General features: G+C 37.3%; 2 protein-coding genes across 5 annotated transcripts in view; one reads left to right on the forward strand and one right to left on the reverse strand.

Moving 5' to 3' along the window:
• Positions 1–980: 980 nt before the first annotated feature.
• On the forward strand, positions 981–6,333 carry bag2 (BAG cochaperone 2). The gene is made up of 2 exons (XM_022252103.2): positions 981–1,651; positions 2,228–6,333. The coding sequence occupies exons 1-2, from the start codon at positions 1,219–1,221 to the stop codon at positions 2,590–2,592; spliced, it is 798 nt and encodes a 265-aa protein (XP_022107795.1). The 5' UTR covers positions 981–1,218; the 3' UTR covers positions 2,593–6,333.
• The window catches only part of rab23 (RAB23, member RAS oncogene family), a 56,140-nt gene continuing 42,169 nt past the window's right edge, over positions 4,384–18,354 (reverse strand). For all 4 annotated transcript variants that reach the window (XM_022252100.2, XM_022252099.2, XM_087148345.1 and 1 more), the window contains 3 exons: positions 14,950–15,106; positions 10,044–10,210; positions 4,384–9,668 (listed from right to left, as the gene is read on the reverse strand). In XM_022252100.2, coding sequence (XP_022107792.1) covers positions 9,526–9,668; positions 10,044–10,210; positions 14,950–15,106 — 467 coding nt within the window. In that variant the 3' untranslated portion in view covers positions 4,384–9,525. The remainder of the gene's footprint in view (positions 9,669–10,043; positions 10,211–14,949; positions 15,107–18,354) is intronic.

The raw sequence follows: 18,354 nt of genomic DNA on the forward strand, positions 1-18,354 counted from the left end.
CTTGTCAGCGTACATGTATATAAGACATATCTGTCTTTGTGTGCAATAGGAATGTTGTATTTTTGAACCGTTTTCAACAGCTGGCGATATGACTGATGCGGGAGGTATCTAAATTGTTTCTGGTCTGCCCGTATGGCTTCAATGAGCTCGGGTTTAGTATGAGATTTACGCTTGGGAGGTGGTACCGAGATGTTATACTGCTTGGTAAAATCTTCTAAAAACCCCTTTTTGAACCGGTAAAAGGTCGTTAGTAGAGGTCTAAATTGTGAAAGCGGGGTGAAAGGGGGTGAAGGCGGAGGTGATGGAATCGTGCCTTTTTAAAATCCCTTTTGCAACCTTTTTTTCGAGTTGATAAAATAGTCGATGAGGTACCCAGAATTATAAAAACTTGAAAACGCATTTTTGGTTTTTTTTGAGTGGAAAAAAGGGTCGAGTAGGTATAGGGGTGAAAGAGGGAGAAACGGGTTGAAAGGAGCTGTGCCGGAGAACTCTCCAATCCCTACCACTGGCGTAAACACTACTTATTGGGGAGTCTAGAAAAATACCCTTAACGATGCCAGTATTTGTCTTTTAGGCAGTATGGCAATTTCCATTGGGAAAACTGGAGAAATATTTCAAAAAGGAGCTTTAAATGTTGCGTTGTCCAACAAAATTTGAACATGATTTCGATTAGATTTCTTTCGTGAAAATTCACTTTTCTTTTAATTTGCTCATTTCAAATATTTTCTTTTCAGACAGAACAATTTCATAATTGTTTCACACACTTGCAGAATTTCACCCCTTCCGGTGGGTTTGTTATTAAGTGGCAAACAATTAATTATGGGACCTCCCATGTATACAAGAAAATATCGCTTTCGTCGTCTGGTATATTTTGCGAGCTGCCGGCACACTGAACGCTGCTGCGCATGCGCGACCGCAGATGTCCACACGGCCTATGGCAGTGCTAGTGAAAAAGACGTGACACGCGCGAGGACCGACTTGGTTCAAGTCTACTGGTACCCATGTTTCAGGGTGACGCATAAATATCACAAGTGTACATGTACCTTTTCCATGCCGGTTGTGATATGTACTGCCTTGACGCTTCTGGACGCCTCGGCCATGGTTCATCAAGGCAACGTGATGATCTTCTATTTCTAAGTCTATCTCTTCATCCATGATTATATAGAAGGATGTCTCTTTTTAATTGGTTGGAGATAAGCAACCACTAATTTGCAGAAAATGGCTGATGGTTGCGATAAGAGTGATGAGGCCTCATATGATATGTCACGGACACTACTGACAAAAGATGCTGAGGATGAGAAGGGGTTTAACGTGATTCCTAAAAATGATGGAGGGAAGTGCTGCAGTTCACCTTCATCTATTCATCCAAGTGAAAACATGGGAAAGGAGCGACCTAAACAAGTTAAGTCATTACACATGTTCCCAGGAGATGACTGTCGGGATGAAAATTGCCACGAGTTGCATCATGACGATAATGTAAGACTAAGAGGTGCATGTACATGCATGGACAACTACCTACTGAAAACTTTGGATGAAATGGAAAAAAGGACTGAGAAGTTACGACAGACAGTCAAAGAGGCAGAGACAGAGAGATTGCATCTTCTTGAATCACTCAACACGTTAATGCAGAGCCAAGCTCTTGTTGCTGCTGGTTGGTACATGTACATGTATGATGGACAGATCATGTGACTTAAGCAGTAAAAACATTCAAGTGCTAAAATTAGTACAGTTGCATGAAAAAATTTGTGAAAACAGGATTGTAGTTTGTAGGCTTGTTGTTGAGTACGGACGCGTATAAGGGCAACTTGCAAAACACCACAGCGAGTTACTCTCTCACCGCATCAAGTTACGATTAATTTGACGCCATGACAAGATCTTGTAACTTGCTGTGGTGAAATACACATATGAAGATTGACCTATCTTGATAGTATCAAGAAAAAAAAACTTGCAAGTGGCCCTTACACGCTTCCGTAGTTGGTACAGAAGCTCAATGTAGGCCTACAAATGTGTACATTGAACAGGTCTTAGAAAGTAAATAATGCTAAGAAAATGAAAATGACATGCAATTAATGAAAATATCTGATTACATGTAGGCCTAATGCAAGTTCATAATAAATATGATAGGTGAAAATGTACACTGTACAATGCCCCATGAATGGAACTTTTCATGAAATGCTGATTGTCTTTTCTGGATTCATGTTCCAATTTTTGTATTTTTGTCTTTAAGGTGAAAGAGATGAACTGGAGCTTTATATGGATCGCCTTACCAATAGACTTCTTACAGTTAACATTTCAGTAGAGATTTTCCGCACTCCCCCTCAAGAAGAATCATTTCATCTTGTAAAGACCCTTCTGGGGAAACTTCAGAAAAACCTCATGCAAGGAGAAACCGATCCCAGCATGACTCGCAGATACCTGAACAGCTGCATGGCAGAAGCAAGTGGGCCAGTAGATGATGCATTTCAAGGAGCACTGTTGGGTTGTGCAGTAGAAGATCAGAAAGAAATTAGAAAGATGCTCACATTGATGTGGGAGGCAAGGGGTGATATAGACAGACAGTTGGCTGTTCTTTCTCCAATGAACTTGGCTTAGTTTGGATTGAAATGGTTTTGTTTTTGCACCTGAACTGCAAGAACACAATGCAAGATGCTATAAAGTCATTTTTTTTAGTAAGTTGGAAACCTGCCAACTCTCAATAATACAGTCATTGAGAGTTGGTGGGTTCAATAATACAATTATTGAGGGTTGGTGGACCTTTAATAATACAATTTTAGAAAAAAATGAAATGCAAAAGGGATCAACATTATTTTATTTTATTTCCTTTTGTGTTTTCCTCTTCTGACCCTAGGTAAAGTAATTGTAGGGAGTTTATTGGTCTTTAGAATTTCATTTTACTTTTTTTCCCTTTTTCTGTCATGTTGTGTTCCAAATTTTAAAAAATGCTGGCCTCGTGCACAATAGGCTGCCACTGTTTGAGTTGTGTGGTGAGTAGACTTCTCAGCTGTCCTTGAAGTTTGTGATATGAACTGTATGTGGCACTGGCAGCCCTCACGGACAGACACTTCATAGCACAGAGTTTTGAATAAAGGGGGCTTGTTTCATGATTGTGCATTCATACCCTCAGATAGTCTCCCTATTCAACAACGTGCAACTTAACCGTGTATTAACATTTGATAATGCCCTCCAGGAAGTGATAATGCCCTCTGTGTAAATCACTCACTGGAGCCTGGAGACGAGACAGTTTAGTTGATTCTGATTGGTCAAGAGTCTGTGTGCATGTGGATTGCCATGCGCGTGCCAACTGGACAAGGAATACACCGCTGTCCACAAAAGTCCCCCTTTTCTCCAAGAGGGGAAAACACTAAGTGTGGCATACATACGTTGTACATTGAGGTATGGTCATCTACTCAAAATTTCTTATGTTGGGTTAGATGGTGTGTGGACTGGCACATCTGCACACTTTCTCCAGCATTTGAATTAAACTCTGAATTTGAAAATGGCTGTATGTACATGTATGTTACATGTAAGTATTCGTGTTACCCAGTATTCAGAACCCACAGTTTGTTCATTCCACAAATACTAATGTATGTACGTGTACGAGACAAGATACCTCTCCCGTGAAACATACTTGTATGGTTAATCCACTACCCCTGGGAACTCATGTACATGTATACACATAGGTAGTAATCTTGACCATTTAATCCTACGAAGGAAAATTTCTGTTGGGTTTCCATAAATAAATTTCATTTAACCACTGACCTGAAAAAACTGGTGTGTTCAGGATGTGATGAGGGTACAAAATGTACATGCTTTCATAAATCACTGCGCAAGCCATATTGGTTTGATGATTTTATGGAACGAGATGGAAGAACAGAAGAGTGAAGAAAGACTACAGTAGTTAAGTGTGTAGGATTTGTTCCAAAGTGTGTGCTAAATGGCAGAGTTGGATGAGGTTTTGCATACCTCCTGACAAACCCCATGCAGTCATTTTGTGTTAAATATACATGTACAGTACATGTACATCTATGTAATTTTACACATTGTACACTTTGATCCACTTACAATGTACTTGATATTGGAGTAATTATGAACACACTGGTTACATGTACATCTCAGTTGAATGTTTTTTCCCCAAATCATTTATTCCTTGCAAAATGCCCCATTGTGATGAGAGGTTTCAGTAGCCATGGGATAAACATGAAGTTGATTCAGTTAAATTTATTTTGATTAAGTTTAATAGTACATGTAATTCAACTGTCTACTGTCCGTGAAATCTCTCTTGTAAAGGTTTACAAAACCAGAAGTACTTGGCTTATTTCTCCCAGGGTTTGCAGTCAACTCACTACATTTTTTTTATATGAATCACCCAAAATTATTAAATGATTACAGGAGGACTTGCTAGTTTAATTATTTGAATATCACAGCAAGAAATACATGTACAGTGCTTTTTCATATCAACGCAGTACAGTCTATCAATATGCGCGTTTCACAGTATTGCGCCTCCAAGAGTTTGCAATGCGTTGGCCAATCATAATGCGTGAAATCTGTCGACCCGATGCGCCTTTGGAAAGGGTCAAAGATTTTGTACATTGTGATTGGCCAGTGCATTACAAACTCTTGAAGGCACCTACACTATGAATTGCACATATTGATATACATGTACATGTGTGTACAACAAAAACTAACTGACTGGAAGTTGTTTCACAAACGAAACATTACAAAAGCAAAACATATTAAACAAAATAAATGGAAGTTGGTTAGTTGTGAATACTTTGATCTATAACTCTTTAAAAGAAAAATCTAGGTACACTGTATGTGTAGCTATGTACATGCAAACTTTCGGTACATGGAAAGTACCAGTAACAATGCACTATAATGAATATTTATATCACAAAAAGTAACGTACTCTGCATAGCTCTTTTGACCTTTTTGTTGATCTATTTAAGACTGGAGCTACATTTTTGTAAACACCGTGAAAAACTTCAAATGATTTGTACACATTTTAATGTGAGCTTCCCCTGACATCAGGAAGCAATCCATGGGACAATGTACATGTTTTCAGCAAATACACATTCCTCAGATGGCACTGTTTTGCCCGATTAAAAGTGTCTGCTTCCACCAAAGCAATGGGTGATGATCAAGGTAATTAGAGTCATGAGTGCGCAGCTAGCAACTTCCATTTAGTATGGGTATATCTTTTTATTTATACATGTAAATATTTTTGTTTTCCCACTTCATTGACGCAAGATCTCTGATTACCCATACATGTACTTGCTATTCAAACAAATAAATACAGGCGTGATACATGTAATTTATCTAAATCGGTTCACCATAAAAATTGGTGCCTGCACATGGTCTTTTTATTTGGACGGTGTAAAATGTTAAAATTGAATGTATAAATTGAAACCATGTGCAGTATGTGGCTCCTTTTTAATATTAGACCTGTGAATATGTTTACTTGTATACTGAAAAAAAAAATCAGGAAAAAATCCATCTAAAGCAGTACTTTCAATAACATTTTAAATGATTCTTTTTAGGTTATGTGATCCATGACCCAAACTTGCCAGCCCCATGTTTGTGTTGGTTCCATTAAGTACTTAACGTGGAGTTCAATATTGCCATTAGGAGTTTTTAATTTACAAGATATTCTTATATTTTGAGGATTTTGTCAAGAATACTTCACTTTTACAGATTCTTTACTGTCCAGTTATGAATTTATTTTGAGGTGTGACACTAAAACATTAAATCTCAATACTCTTTGTTTTGTGACTAGTTTTAGCAGTCAGCTTGGTACTCAGGAACAGATGTAGATGCACTTCAACAGTCTTTACTCTTTGGCATAAAATGCATTGATGGTAACATGTTTAAAAATGTCAGCTCTCAGCCAATTAAAAAACAGCAAACAGAGGCGTATTCAGGTTTTGCATGGAGGGGGATAATACAGTACTTTTTTCAATTGCAAGGAAACCCTCAACCACCCCCAGGTGGTAAGTTTCCAAAATGCTTAAAACTTAATGAATGGAAAACATGCTTTCCACTGGATATGGTACAGTACACATACATGTAGATGCCAGTCCACTGTAGTTACACATTCGATCATTCAGCCTGATAACGATGAATTGAAGATAAAGAAATTTTAAATATCAGCAAAGACATTAAAATGTCTAATTCAGCATTTTTTATAAGTTGGTGCACAGATTTTTTTGAAGGCAAATTTTAAAGGACAAATAAAGACGAAACAAAATTATTGTCTATGGTCTCATGAAAAAAAAAGCGTCAAGTCAGAGAGGAGAATACAAAAACTACCCCCCCCCCAAAAAAAAAACAACAAAAGGTTACCAATAACAAAAGAGGACCAAAGCTCGCAAACTTGAAATCGGGGACCTTGCCATCAGTCAGACAGCAGACCAAAATCCCTTTTTTTTTTTTATTTATATCAGTAAACTGTGAGGGCGGATCTGAGACTTCTCAAAACAAAAACATTTTTTTCCAGTTATGAATTGGAAGATCAGCAGATCTGAGCACCAACTTTCAAAAAAAAATGTTAACAGTTATGTGTATGGGTAATCCAGACAATTATTTAACTCAAATTATTAACTTGACTGAGCTGTAGGGTATACAATTGAGGTAACAATACATAAAGAGGTTGCTGTTGTACACTAGTACAGTGTTGGTTTTTAGTAACTCCACATTAGAGACTGAAATTCGATCAGGAATTGCAATTATTCCCAGTTGAATTAAATAATGCAAGCTTGGTTGGACACATCTAGCCCTACCAATGATTTGACCATCTTATCAATGCTTACCACATTACCTGTGGAGGAAAATAAAATGATTCCATACATTCTGTAGCTAATATATGGACAGTCAGTGAGCATCTTCAGTTAACTTTATAATATAAAATGTACATAAATGATTGCCACATACATACCGTGGCACATGTATATATTTTAGAATACAGCAGTCTCTTTTCATTTCAAAGTCTGACAGACACCATTTTCATTCATGGAGCTTTATTTTGGCCAGGAAGAAATTAAACGTCAAGTATTTTCTCAGGATGTCAAGATCCACTTTAATTTGGATATACGTGTAATTGTGCCCAGGCCATTACCACAAAGAAGGGACAGTTTCTCTTGTTAGGAAAGTTGAGACCGAGTTGTGGGTGCAGTTTTTCCCATGTTGTTTGTCCCCACACCACCTATCAATGCATTTCAATTGTTCCCAGAAGTACAAGATGAGTACATGCACTAGTCTCCGTGTAAAAGAATGTACACGTAGTGTTGGAACAACATGGGTTTTAGATATATGTACGTGTATTTGTGGGTGAAGTGTCCCTCTGTGAGGCTGTGGGCAGAGCCTATGCCCAGGACACAGGTATAAAACATCATTGACTTCATCCCCCCAGAACTAAGTTGTTATCATATCTCAAATGAATTTGTCACCGTGCTTTAAAAGATGAGTGAGGACATCATATTCAAAATTGATTTTGGACATCATGGTAGCATTTTTGAACACCAATGTGAAAACTCATTTTAATGGCATAGAATTTCAATCAATGCAATTATTGCAAATCCCCACTTCTTAGCACCACGAACACCTTCCAGATGCAGATCTTCCCTTAACACTTAGAATTGTTATTTACAGGTGTGAATATGCAAATGTGATATCCATCTGAGTCATGTCTCATAGGTGATGACTGAAGAACAAAAATGATGACTTATCTTTCTTTTAAGAATGTACTTCAACTCACCCCAAGGCCTCCCTATTTTCTGCACAAGATTTTGATTTTGGGGGACAAAAAGCCTCTTTCAGTTTTTCTATTTTACAGAGACATTTTAGTCTTAAAAAAGAAATCATCACACCTGGCATGACATGTAAGAGGTAGCGCAAGTGTGTATGGGGCAGGCAGCCCTTGAAAAACATGTATACACAGCATGCTCTAACTTAATCAGTCATTCTACATCAGGGGCTGGTAGAAGAACGTGAGGAATCCATTGGCTCCTTTACATTGTAAATGTACTTTGAACTATCGCAAGAGTGTTTCTTTTGAATGTAAATATATGTATATATAAAGCTCCAAGTAAATGTGTGTGTGATGTCTGTTCAGAACAGACAACTGCATTCTGAAAAGGGCAGTATATAGTGGCAGCTTTTAATGAACTCAACAGAATTTCAACATGAACACAAATATGCAGAAAAATGGAATGCAAATAGAACAATATGCAAATGCATGTACATCTCACAGGCCAAAAGAATCAAGCTTTTCTTAAAACAATACAAATGTATGAATACTCTGAGATAACGGTATATGTAAGTACTTACACTCAAATAACAAAATTAAACCAATTTTAGAAATTCCATTGTTCCTTGAATGCTAGTATATATATCTAAATATATAAACAAGCAATTAATTACAAAAAAAGACCTATCAGCAAAATGAGTAAGTGGAGGGTTTAGCATATGTCGGTGATAAAGAAATACATTCTACGATGATTTTTTTGGGGGGGCCTACATGTACTCCTATACGTGCCTAAGCCATTACCATGCTGAAGGGACCATTTCTAAAGTTAAGATAAAGTTGTATGGACTTTTTTTGGGGGGTAGGGGTGTTCATCATATGTGTAGCCCCCAAAAAACTATGGACCAACTATGTGTGTGCATGTTGCATTCTTTCTCCTTCAACAGACATGCAGGAAATACATGCAAACATCAACCATGTCCATCACGATGCTGATTTATCCTTACATAGTCTCTCAAAAATCAATTTTTATGTACAGGATTAAAAGGACATAGACGTCATCAAGAATGCATGGTCAAGCATACACTTTCTGTGTAACTGATAACTACATGTTCAAGTGTTAGCAAACACATGTACATGTACCTTGTTCACAAAGAATGCTCTCCACGAGGATACAAATTTTAAGTATTTTGTGATTGTTGCCAAAATACATGTGTAACACAAAAACTGTTTGCTGTTGGGATATTATCACTTCCTCAATGAGGCATGGTAACCTTAGCAAAGTGACAATAATATGTGACAAATCTGTGTTCTCTCGCTATGCTCTGCAACTCTGCAAAGTGGCCAACAAGAACTACATGTTTCTTGATGCAATATATGAGGAAAACCATTTCTGAGATATTCTTTGTTTCTGCGGGAAACAAAGATGGGCTATATCAACTATATCAAGGAACTATTGAGCACAAAATTACTGCAGGTCTGGCTCTGAAGACATGGTTGAAACTGTTTTACATGTGCATTTTTTCTAGTCTGCCCCCCTCATCTCATTTGTCTTTGGAAAAAACTATTTCCTAGTCTTTGAAAACAAAACAAAGTAGTTTTTATGACAAAGATCACCTTTATAGATATTTCACACCATAAAAATTGTGTTTCTGTTAAGATTGTTATGACAAGAATAAAAGGAGTGTTAATAACAATGCTGAGCAGCAAAGACCAACAGAAATATCCTGGTCAATGAAGAACACCTGACCACAAACTTGCCTGAAATGCATACATATACCATTGAATTAAAGTATCTGGCATTTCATTTGCTGCTTTTTTCCCTTTGTTCTCTGTTTAGTTGGTCTAAGCTGTATTGTTTGGTCCTGGTCGTTCCCACCATTACTGTCTCCATCGTTGCTTGGAGGGGGCACTGTGGTGTTGAAAATGCCTATTGAATTCAAAAAGGTGATGGAAACAATCACAATTAGAAATGCAAATTCTTATTTGTGTGATGGATATACATACATGTATATCCCTGATGTAAGTTGATTGAGTGTGAAGAGGGAAAAAGACATGTACATACATGTATCAACACTGATGCATATCTGAGGAGCATGAGCTGAACTATGTGTACAACTGTGCATGTAATACATATTACATATAACTTGGGAATATTTACGTAGAATATATGCATATACACACATGGAAAGCTATTCCTGATTTGAAAATGGTTTACCGGTATACGAATGGACCAACTAAAGGTACATGCAAACTGCTTATAGCTACACTTCTGTTTACATAATGTAATCATGACATGACATACCAATTTTGGTGTTTGTTGTAGCATTGTCTTCTGCCTCTTGTGTCTGAAGCTTTTGCATATATTTATCAAGTAGATAAAGGAACACTTCATCAATATTTAGATTCTCTTTGACAGATGCTCGGTAGAAACGTAGCTTCAGTCTTTTAGCTAAGGCCTCTGCTTCCTCTCTGTGAAAATGAAGGAATGAACTAGTATTACAAAATTACATGAAACTGAGTGAACTACTTTTGCAAACAGGCAAAATAGAGTTCTGAGTCACCTACCAACAATTTTATGTGAAAGAAATCTGTACTTGAATAATGCAGTTCGCTAGCTAATACATGTACTTTGCACACTCCAGGTCAGGGGTACAGGAACCATGTAATTTAAAGTAGGGTTGAAAAAGTTTTTTGCTATTCGATCAATTGCTTGCTGAGTAAATTTTTCAGTTGCATTTAGCTACAAGTGGTTCAATTATTTAAATCCTTTCAAAGAAAATAAAGGCTTCCTTTCAGAAAGCATTTAAGAATGGCAAAAGATGTTTTAAAACCAAAACTCTTTGAGTATTTCACATGTAGAACTAGACAATAAAATGAAACAGTGGATATTTAGCCATTGCCAGCAAATTCAAGTAAACAGTATTTAGCCAGCTACAAGTAGACAGAACCCTCTTTGATACATACAAATAAAGCTATGAAAATTATGAAATTACCACTAATTGCCAAGTATGGTTCACAGTGTGGGGACAAGTGCTCCCATCTTGAGATCACCTGATACGCTCTCGGCCCAGGGTCTGATTCCCCAGCCATTGGGCCCAGGGTCTGATTCCCCAGCCATTGGGCCCAGGGTCTGATTCCCCAGCCATTGGGCCCAGGGTCTGATTCCCCAGCCATTGTCCTCCCTCTTTTTCTTTGCCAAAAATTAAGAATATTCTTCTACTGTTATTTTAAAATTAACTCTAACATGTAACTACAAAGTACATGTATTACAGTTTCTTTTCCTCCACAGGAGGATTTTTTTTAAACATCTGACATTGTAAAATGGTCTGATTTCCACCTCATGAAAACAAAGTCAGGCCTAGGTTGGCACAAAACTAGACTAAGATTTGTCATGGTAAGAATTTTCAGTCCCCCAAAAAACAGTCACCGTGTGTGTGTCCAGCAATATATCATGAATTAAATTTGCCAGCGATGGCTAAATATCCACAGCCTTTAATTCCTAAGAATACAACAGTTCTCTTTAGAAAGACGAATCACCTACATGTACAATGCCGATACATGTACCTGTACATAAAAAGATACATGTATACCGCCAAATGTCTTTTAAAACTGCCACTTATTTTTAAATCTGTATTTTCTCACAAATTCACTGACATGTCTAATTAAGAGAGCTACATGTACATGTACGTGAAGTTCAAACTCATTTTGTTGTAATAAAGACATGTAATCAATGTAAAATGTGAAACACCCAACATCTGAGGAAACCACGCAACATGTACATTTTATTTGAGTAGCAATATTAAGCCCCCACCAAACACTATGTACATGTATGTGCACCATGTACATGACGAACTGTGTGACCATTGAGAGGAGAGGTTTTCCAGGGCATGATTCTTGGGCAGAGGATGCATTGCTGAAGACTACATACAGGAGGAAGGTTTAGAAATTGGGAAGGAATGTCACTCTAGATATTTCTGAGAGACATGGAAGAGGCAGTAGGGAACAAGACCTACAGGTAGGAATGGTCCAAGGGGTAAATTGAAGGAGACAGAAGGTTTGATAACTGTTGCACAGGACCAGTCACTGTGGATGAATGTGATGAAGGTGAGGGTAGAGCCAGCTAATGTATCTCTTAACGTGTATGACATGTGGCGAGAAAGAGAACACTTATTTCAATTGGATTGTTGATGTAGCAAGATGGCACAGAAAGTATACAAAGGGAAGCATGAAAAGTTAGCCAGGGTGATCCACTGGGATGTTTGCTGGAAGGAATCAAGGTAGGAAACAAGTGGAGCAAACACATTCTGAAGAAGTTCTGGAAACGGAAGAAGTGAAGGTTGTGTGGGACTTCAACATTTAGACTGACCATGTTGTAGAGCATAAGCAGTTGGATGTTTTCCCAGATCAGAAAGTGGGGATGTGCCACTGGGTATCATTCCTTGTAGGTGTGGGTGACTTTGAGATATTTAATAGTCATGGCAGTTGTCAATAATAAGTTGACAAGTCGCAGCCTATTTCCAAAAGTACCACCCATGAGTAGAACAAAGCACAATATTGCTACAGGCACAACTCAAATGATGCCAGCAGTGGCCAGACTCATCTACATTTTGTACCTGTAGGTAGGTCTTTTATTTTTGTTACTTTTTGGGAGAGTGATGAATGCATTTCATGGATGTTTGTGTCGATATTCGAGAGAATGATATCCAGGCTTTGTTCAGATCTTTAAAAAAAAAAATCAAAATCTTAAATTATGAAAGCAACATCATGTGGTTACATCTGGGAGTACACAGCTATGGAACCATCAGCATTCATATTTACATGCACACAGCACTGCAAAAATTGGGACAATTTTGTTGGAGATCAGTCTCTTGTTGAAGTGTGAAAAACTTCATGCTGATAAAGAATCGTCAAGGTGATGTGGGTAATGGTGACAGGGAGGAAGAATATATGAGAACCCAGCAAGTTCTGCTGGTCCAGTCAAATCATTTGACTTGTACATGTCCTTTTTTACAAAGACTTAACCTACACGGTGACATGTTGTGGAAATGCTAAAAAAGGTAAACAAAATGGTGACACTGTTTGATATAAATATCAAATATGGTCGGTCATTAAGACAGGATTTAAACGAGTCTAATGCAGCATCACCTATCTCAATACAAGATTTGGGGCAGTTGGAAAAATGGCCTGTTCATCTGTGTCAAATGCTAAGTCAAGCACCATAAGAAATGATCTCTTGCAGGTTTCCATAGGTCACAAATTAAATAAGCAAATTAATAATGGTAATGCAGAGTGTTCTTAAAAAAGAAGGTACATGTATTTTCATTAAGACTACCCTTCAAGAGTTTTACTCAGATGTGACAAGTTAGACACTTGTCTATAATTTCTTCATATCATCTTTATTTAGACTGAACTTCTTTGTCAATCTGGGCAACTTTCATAACATTAGGTACAGAATCACACAGTAAACTCTCCTTAATGAGGGTGAAGTTAAGTGAAGTTAAACATTGATTAAACAGCCAAGGAGAGTGGATGGGGTCTAGTTTGCAGGATTTACACATACATGTACATAGATGAGGATTCCATGAGAATAACAGCCACATCATTATCTGTCACCTGCTGGAATGATGTAAGATGTTAATTAACACAGACTTCATCTCTGTGGAACAAATTATCATACTGGAAACCACTGCGAATCTCCTAGATCTTCTCAGCTCAACAGCAGAATTTGTTGCCTGGTTTCTGCTCATTCTGGCTTTCAGGGAGAGGATATACAATACAAGACATTGGTGGAGTAATTGCTTAGTAACTTCAAAGAGCTGCTTCTGATCTTTGGAATTAACCAAAAAACAAGCTCTCTGTAGTACATGTAGTTTGAAAGCTGTTGACACGTGATTGACCTTTTACTTTTGTTCTTAATGGAACTGGTAATCACTTTCAAGAGACAATCCTTTTCATGCTCGCTCTACACATTGTTCTACGTAGTAGTTTGAATACCACAGTTTGCTGAATCTTGAATGTGCATCTTTGCATGGGACGTGTTTACTGACCTGCGCCTTGGCTCAAAGATCGGGTATGGAGGTTAAGTTGAGTGAGTCCAAAACTACAGTGTCATTGCAGAATTGAATGCTCATTATAGCTTATTTGGAGATGGCTTTGGTCGTAGTATTTGGTTTATCAACAGATCACATGTACAAGTAACTGAATTAGGCATGAACATTTATCCATCTGAAGTGTGTCAGTGCCAGCGGGCACCAATTTAGAGCAATTTAAGATATCAAATCATGAATCCAATGAGACTTGCTGAACAATGTATGCGATCCAACTCATTGATGTGATCCAACCTTGTTCCCATGTGCTTGACCTCTCATTGAGGGTGCACAAACACTGGCCATGTACATGTACAGTGTTGTTGAGGTTGTATGCGATAGTAACAATATGCAGAGCAGTGTTATAAACTTTGTTTACTGCTAGGCCAGGACGTCTGTGTGAAACCCAGAGTAATAAGTTAAAGGAGATATGTGTGAGTGAAAATAGAAACATTCACACAAGTTTTTCTTTGTTTATGAATGATATATTCATACATTTATTCATCATTAATCTCACTCTATCTCCACCATGGCGTTAATTTACACTAACCTAGCAACTTACCCATTTTCAACATCTATTTTTGTGTTGGGGAGATGTTAATTTATATAACCGGTTGTGCCCTTACCCAACATATGCTCAGTGCTTGTCGGAGAGCTTGCAAAAAACCTCACAAGCTTACTCGGGTGGGACTTGAACTCACGACCTCCTGCATACTACATGTACATGTAGTGCAAATGTCTTAACCACTCGACCACCGAGCTTGCTGGGTTCGGCTGGCTGGTCGGAGTCAAATGGTACCGCGACCTATTTTCAAGATGTATTTTTGCGTTGGGGAGATGTTAATTTAAATGGACTTTGCCCTTACTTAACGTATATTAATAAGCACTGAGCATACAGTGCTTATTAACATACGTTGGGTAAGGGCAAAACCCATTATACAAATTAACTTACCCACTGTTGAAATTCACTTACCGCTAAGGAAAATCCACTTACCGCTTGGAAGTGGGTAAGCGTTAATTTTGAGACTTGATCAGTAGAGACTACAGCAACTTAATAGAAGTTCCTACAAGGTGTACAGTGTAAAATCAGGGGTGGCACAGAGTGACTAAATTGGTACTCACGGAGCTACAACTGCTTCATCCACTAGATCTATTTTGTTTTGTACAAGCACCAGTGGTATACACCCCACTTCTTCTTCAACTTTTCGCTTCCATTTTTCCACTGCTTCAAAGGATGCTTTGTCTACAGTTGAAAACACAACAACACCAGCCTGGGCTCCTGCAATAAGGAAAGGTAAAAATGATTGACAATTCAACTTCATACTTCATTAAGGGTTAACTCCCATCAGTTGGAAATCTGCAGGAACAAGCTAAAATATTTGTTTTATCGTAAGCAGAGCACTGACTTCCCAACTGACCATGCATGCACTGTTTTCATATGCATGAATAATGTGTTCACGTGGGCTACTACATATTAAATTTATTATTAAGTTTATTTTGTAACTGTAAACATGTCTTAAATATTTACAATAAAAATGTAAATGATGACTGTCAAGAGTACACAAACAAGTTGAAGGAACAGCGATTGTACTCTCACATACAAATTGCCATGCACAAATGGTGCCTTGTAGGGATGATTTTCAGTTTCACACAATAAAGGGCTTATTTCATTTTTTTTTTGCTGGCTAATTTAATTGGAATAGGTGAGACAAGTGAAATTAAATCCAGATTTAAATGGACTTCAAATTAATTTTCTTGGATGGGATCTGTCTTAATCCATTTCCCACAGACGGGAAAATTACATCTGAGAAAAACTTATTTGCTGGGTGATTTTGACGAAAACTGACAGACTTATGAAACTCGCACTCAAAGTAATGATTTCTTGAATGAATTACAGTCATGCTTTCCGGCCGACAATTGACAAACCTACCAGAATAACAATTAATATGGTCTTCCTTTCCATGGAGGAAGGACACAGGAGTAGCAACTTTGGCACTTCAAAGTGTTCAATGGTGGTTGCCGCTGAGTCAGATGGATAATAGAAAACATCCTAAAAATGCCTGATTACTGCCTGCATCTTAGCCGGACAAGCGGGGCCAGTAATATCCTAGCCATACTTTTAGTTTTTTCTTGCTGTTAAATACAGATAACATGTATTGCTGTGACCAGGAATTACAGAGAGAAAAATCTCTGATGTTAGACCAACTTTTGCCATCCTAAATAAACTTTCTAAATTTTGATACACTGTTCCATTATCCATGCAAAGTTGTTAATTTCTTTCTCCTCCCTCCAATACATCAGTTTTCAAAGACTTGGTACAAATTTGGCTAAGACTGGTCAACAAAATGTTGTCTTTTACTGGAAAGCTAAGTTCATAAACTTTTGTAACAAAATGCGCTATTTCACCACAGCAAGTGATCATGAAATCTCCTAAAATACGCTTTTGTACAAATGCCATAATGAAAATGATTCAACAAAACAAAAAAATCTTGTAAACAACCCAGCTATTTATTCCCAAAATAATTCCAAAAGAAAGTGCTCATTAAGGGCAATGACTGCACGTATAGATTTAGGGGACACAGCACAATGCAAGCAATTGCTCAAGCATTAAATTTGATGTTGTCATGAGACCATACCAAGCACCAACAAAGGCATGAATATTCAATTTCCTACACCTCAGTGCACAAAGTTTTAAGGATGTAGATTATCAGCAACAAATTGCTGCGGCTATTATAGGGTATAAAGGAGTTTTGTGGTTGTGAAACAGATGGTGCGTAGCAAGCGTTCCCTGCGCTCTCGCTATGGACATATCAGGCATGCCAGAAAGAGGTAAGTGGCCAGATGTTACAGCCCGGGCAGTTCAAACTCCTTCAGTGTCCTTCCTCTATGCCCTAACAGATTATATTTTCATCAACAGCACTGAACCTCATTCAACTGGAATCGTATAATCTGAGTTTAGTGATCATCTACCTATATGTATTTTAACATTTGGGCCCACTTTGATCAAAACCAAAGAAAAACATTTATTTAATTGGAAATATTTGTCCCTCAAATATGAATAACCTTAAAAATAAATTAACTAACACTTATTGGAACTCAGTACTGTTGACGGATAATGTTGATGGATTTTATACTTCACACAAATGCTTAATTATTTATTTGACAAACATGTACCTTATAAGACAGAACATAACGTAAAAATGTCTATGTTAACTCATGGATGAAATGGGGCTATTCAAATCTACATGTATAACGCGGAAATGAACATTATACAAACAACATCTCAGTAATCTTACGGATACCAGTAAGCATAAATATATGTATGTTACAAATGAACAAACTTGCGTCATCAGAACAGCTAAAAAATTTCTACACCAAGATGATCAACAAAAAAAATAACATAATACTTGGAAACTTGTTAATGGTATTCTGAAGAAAAACACAATAAACATCCAGCCTCCCACTGTGTTCGAAATAAACGCCAGCATTGTACATGTAGATCCCAAAACAATTACTGACCAATTTAACAATTTTTTTCACGAATGTAGGCCCTGAACTACCTCAAAGGATCCTTCAATCCAATGTACACCCACTTGATTATCTTAGTGAGGACTTCCCTAATTCCTTGTTCCTTATGCCAGTAACAACTGATGAACTTTACAATTGTAAAAAAAGCTTCCGAGTAAAAACAATGGAGGACATGATAAGGCAATTGACACTATTAATCTGCAACTATGTAAACTCTCTGAGTGGCTTAAATGTAATAAATTATCCATTAACTTAAACAAAACCCAATGAATGCTGTTTTTTATTGTAAAGTTACTAAGAGTATCACTGTTCACTTAAATAATACAAAAACAGAACAAGTTGATACCTATCAATTTTTAGGTGTAACTATTGACAATAAACTTTCTTGGAAGCAACATGGCCAAAAGCAAAAGGTACTCATGTCACTTTCTCAGAACCAAAACATCCTAAAAAAAAACTAAGACATGACTTACCTTCATAAACCTTATTTTTAATTTATAATATTTTGTCCCTACCACACCTTCAGTATAGTGTCTTAGCATGGGGTAACAGTTAACCCTCCTCTATGAATAAATTGTATATTATGCCAAAGAAAACATTAAGAGAAATTAATAATGCTAAATCTACAGAACATTCTGCGCCGTTATTTGGTTTATACAAAACCTTGTCAGTCTTTAATTCTATAAATACCACCTTAGTGTACACTGTACTGATGTACAAATTTGAAATGAAAACTCTTCCTGTAAATATACACTTATTATTTGGCAAAAACTCAAATATTCATTCTCACAACACACGGTCAGCCGCAAATCTACACCTCCATGAAGCACGGATATTTTTTATTTATCCACAGTCAGAAATCAAGTGCCTCTTGTATAGAACCACCTCAAACAATACCTACTTTTAGGTCACTTGAGCTTTTTAAAACGTACCTTAAAATATTGCTGTTGTCACATTATACTGATAATCAAATAACTTACATGTACATGTATAATCATA

This window comes from Acanthaster planci, linkage group LG18, assembly GCF_054643075.1.
Source record: "Acanthaster planci isolate LZ-2023a linkage group LG18, COTS_SCS, whole genome shotgun sequence".
Lineage (NCBI taxonomy): Eukaryota > Metazoa > Echinodermata > Asteroidea > Valvatida > Acanthasteridae > Acanthaster > Acanthaster planci.

What these genes read in the sequence shown, in the direction of transcription:
- bag2 (XM_022252103.2), top strand. Translation starts at nt 1,219, where the DNA reads ATGGCTGATGGTTGCGATAAGAGTGATGAGGCCTCATATGATATGTCA. An exon ending in CCAAGCTCTTGTTGCTGCTG is followed by an intron (nt 1,652 to 2,227) that starts GTTGGTACATGT and finishes TTTGTCTTTAAG; the next exon opens with GTGAAAGAGATGAACTGGAG.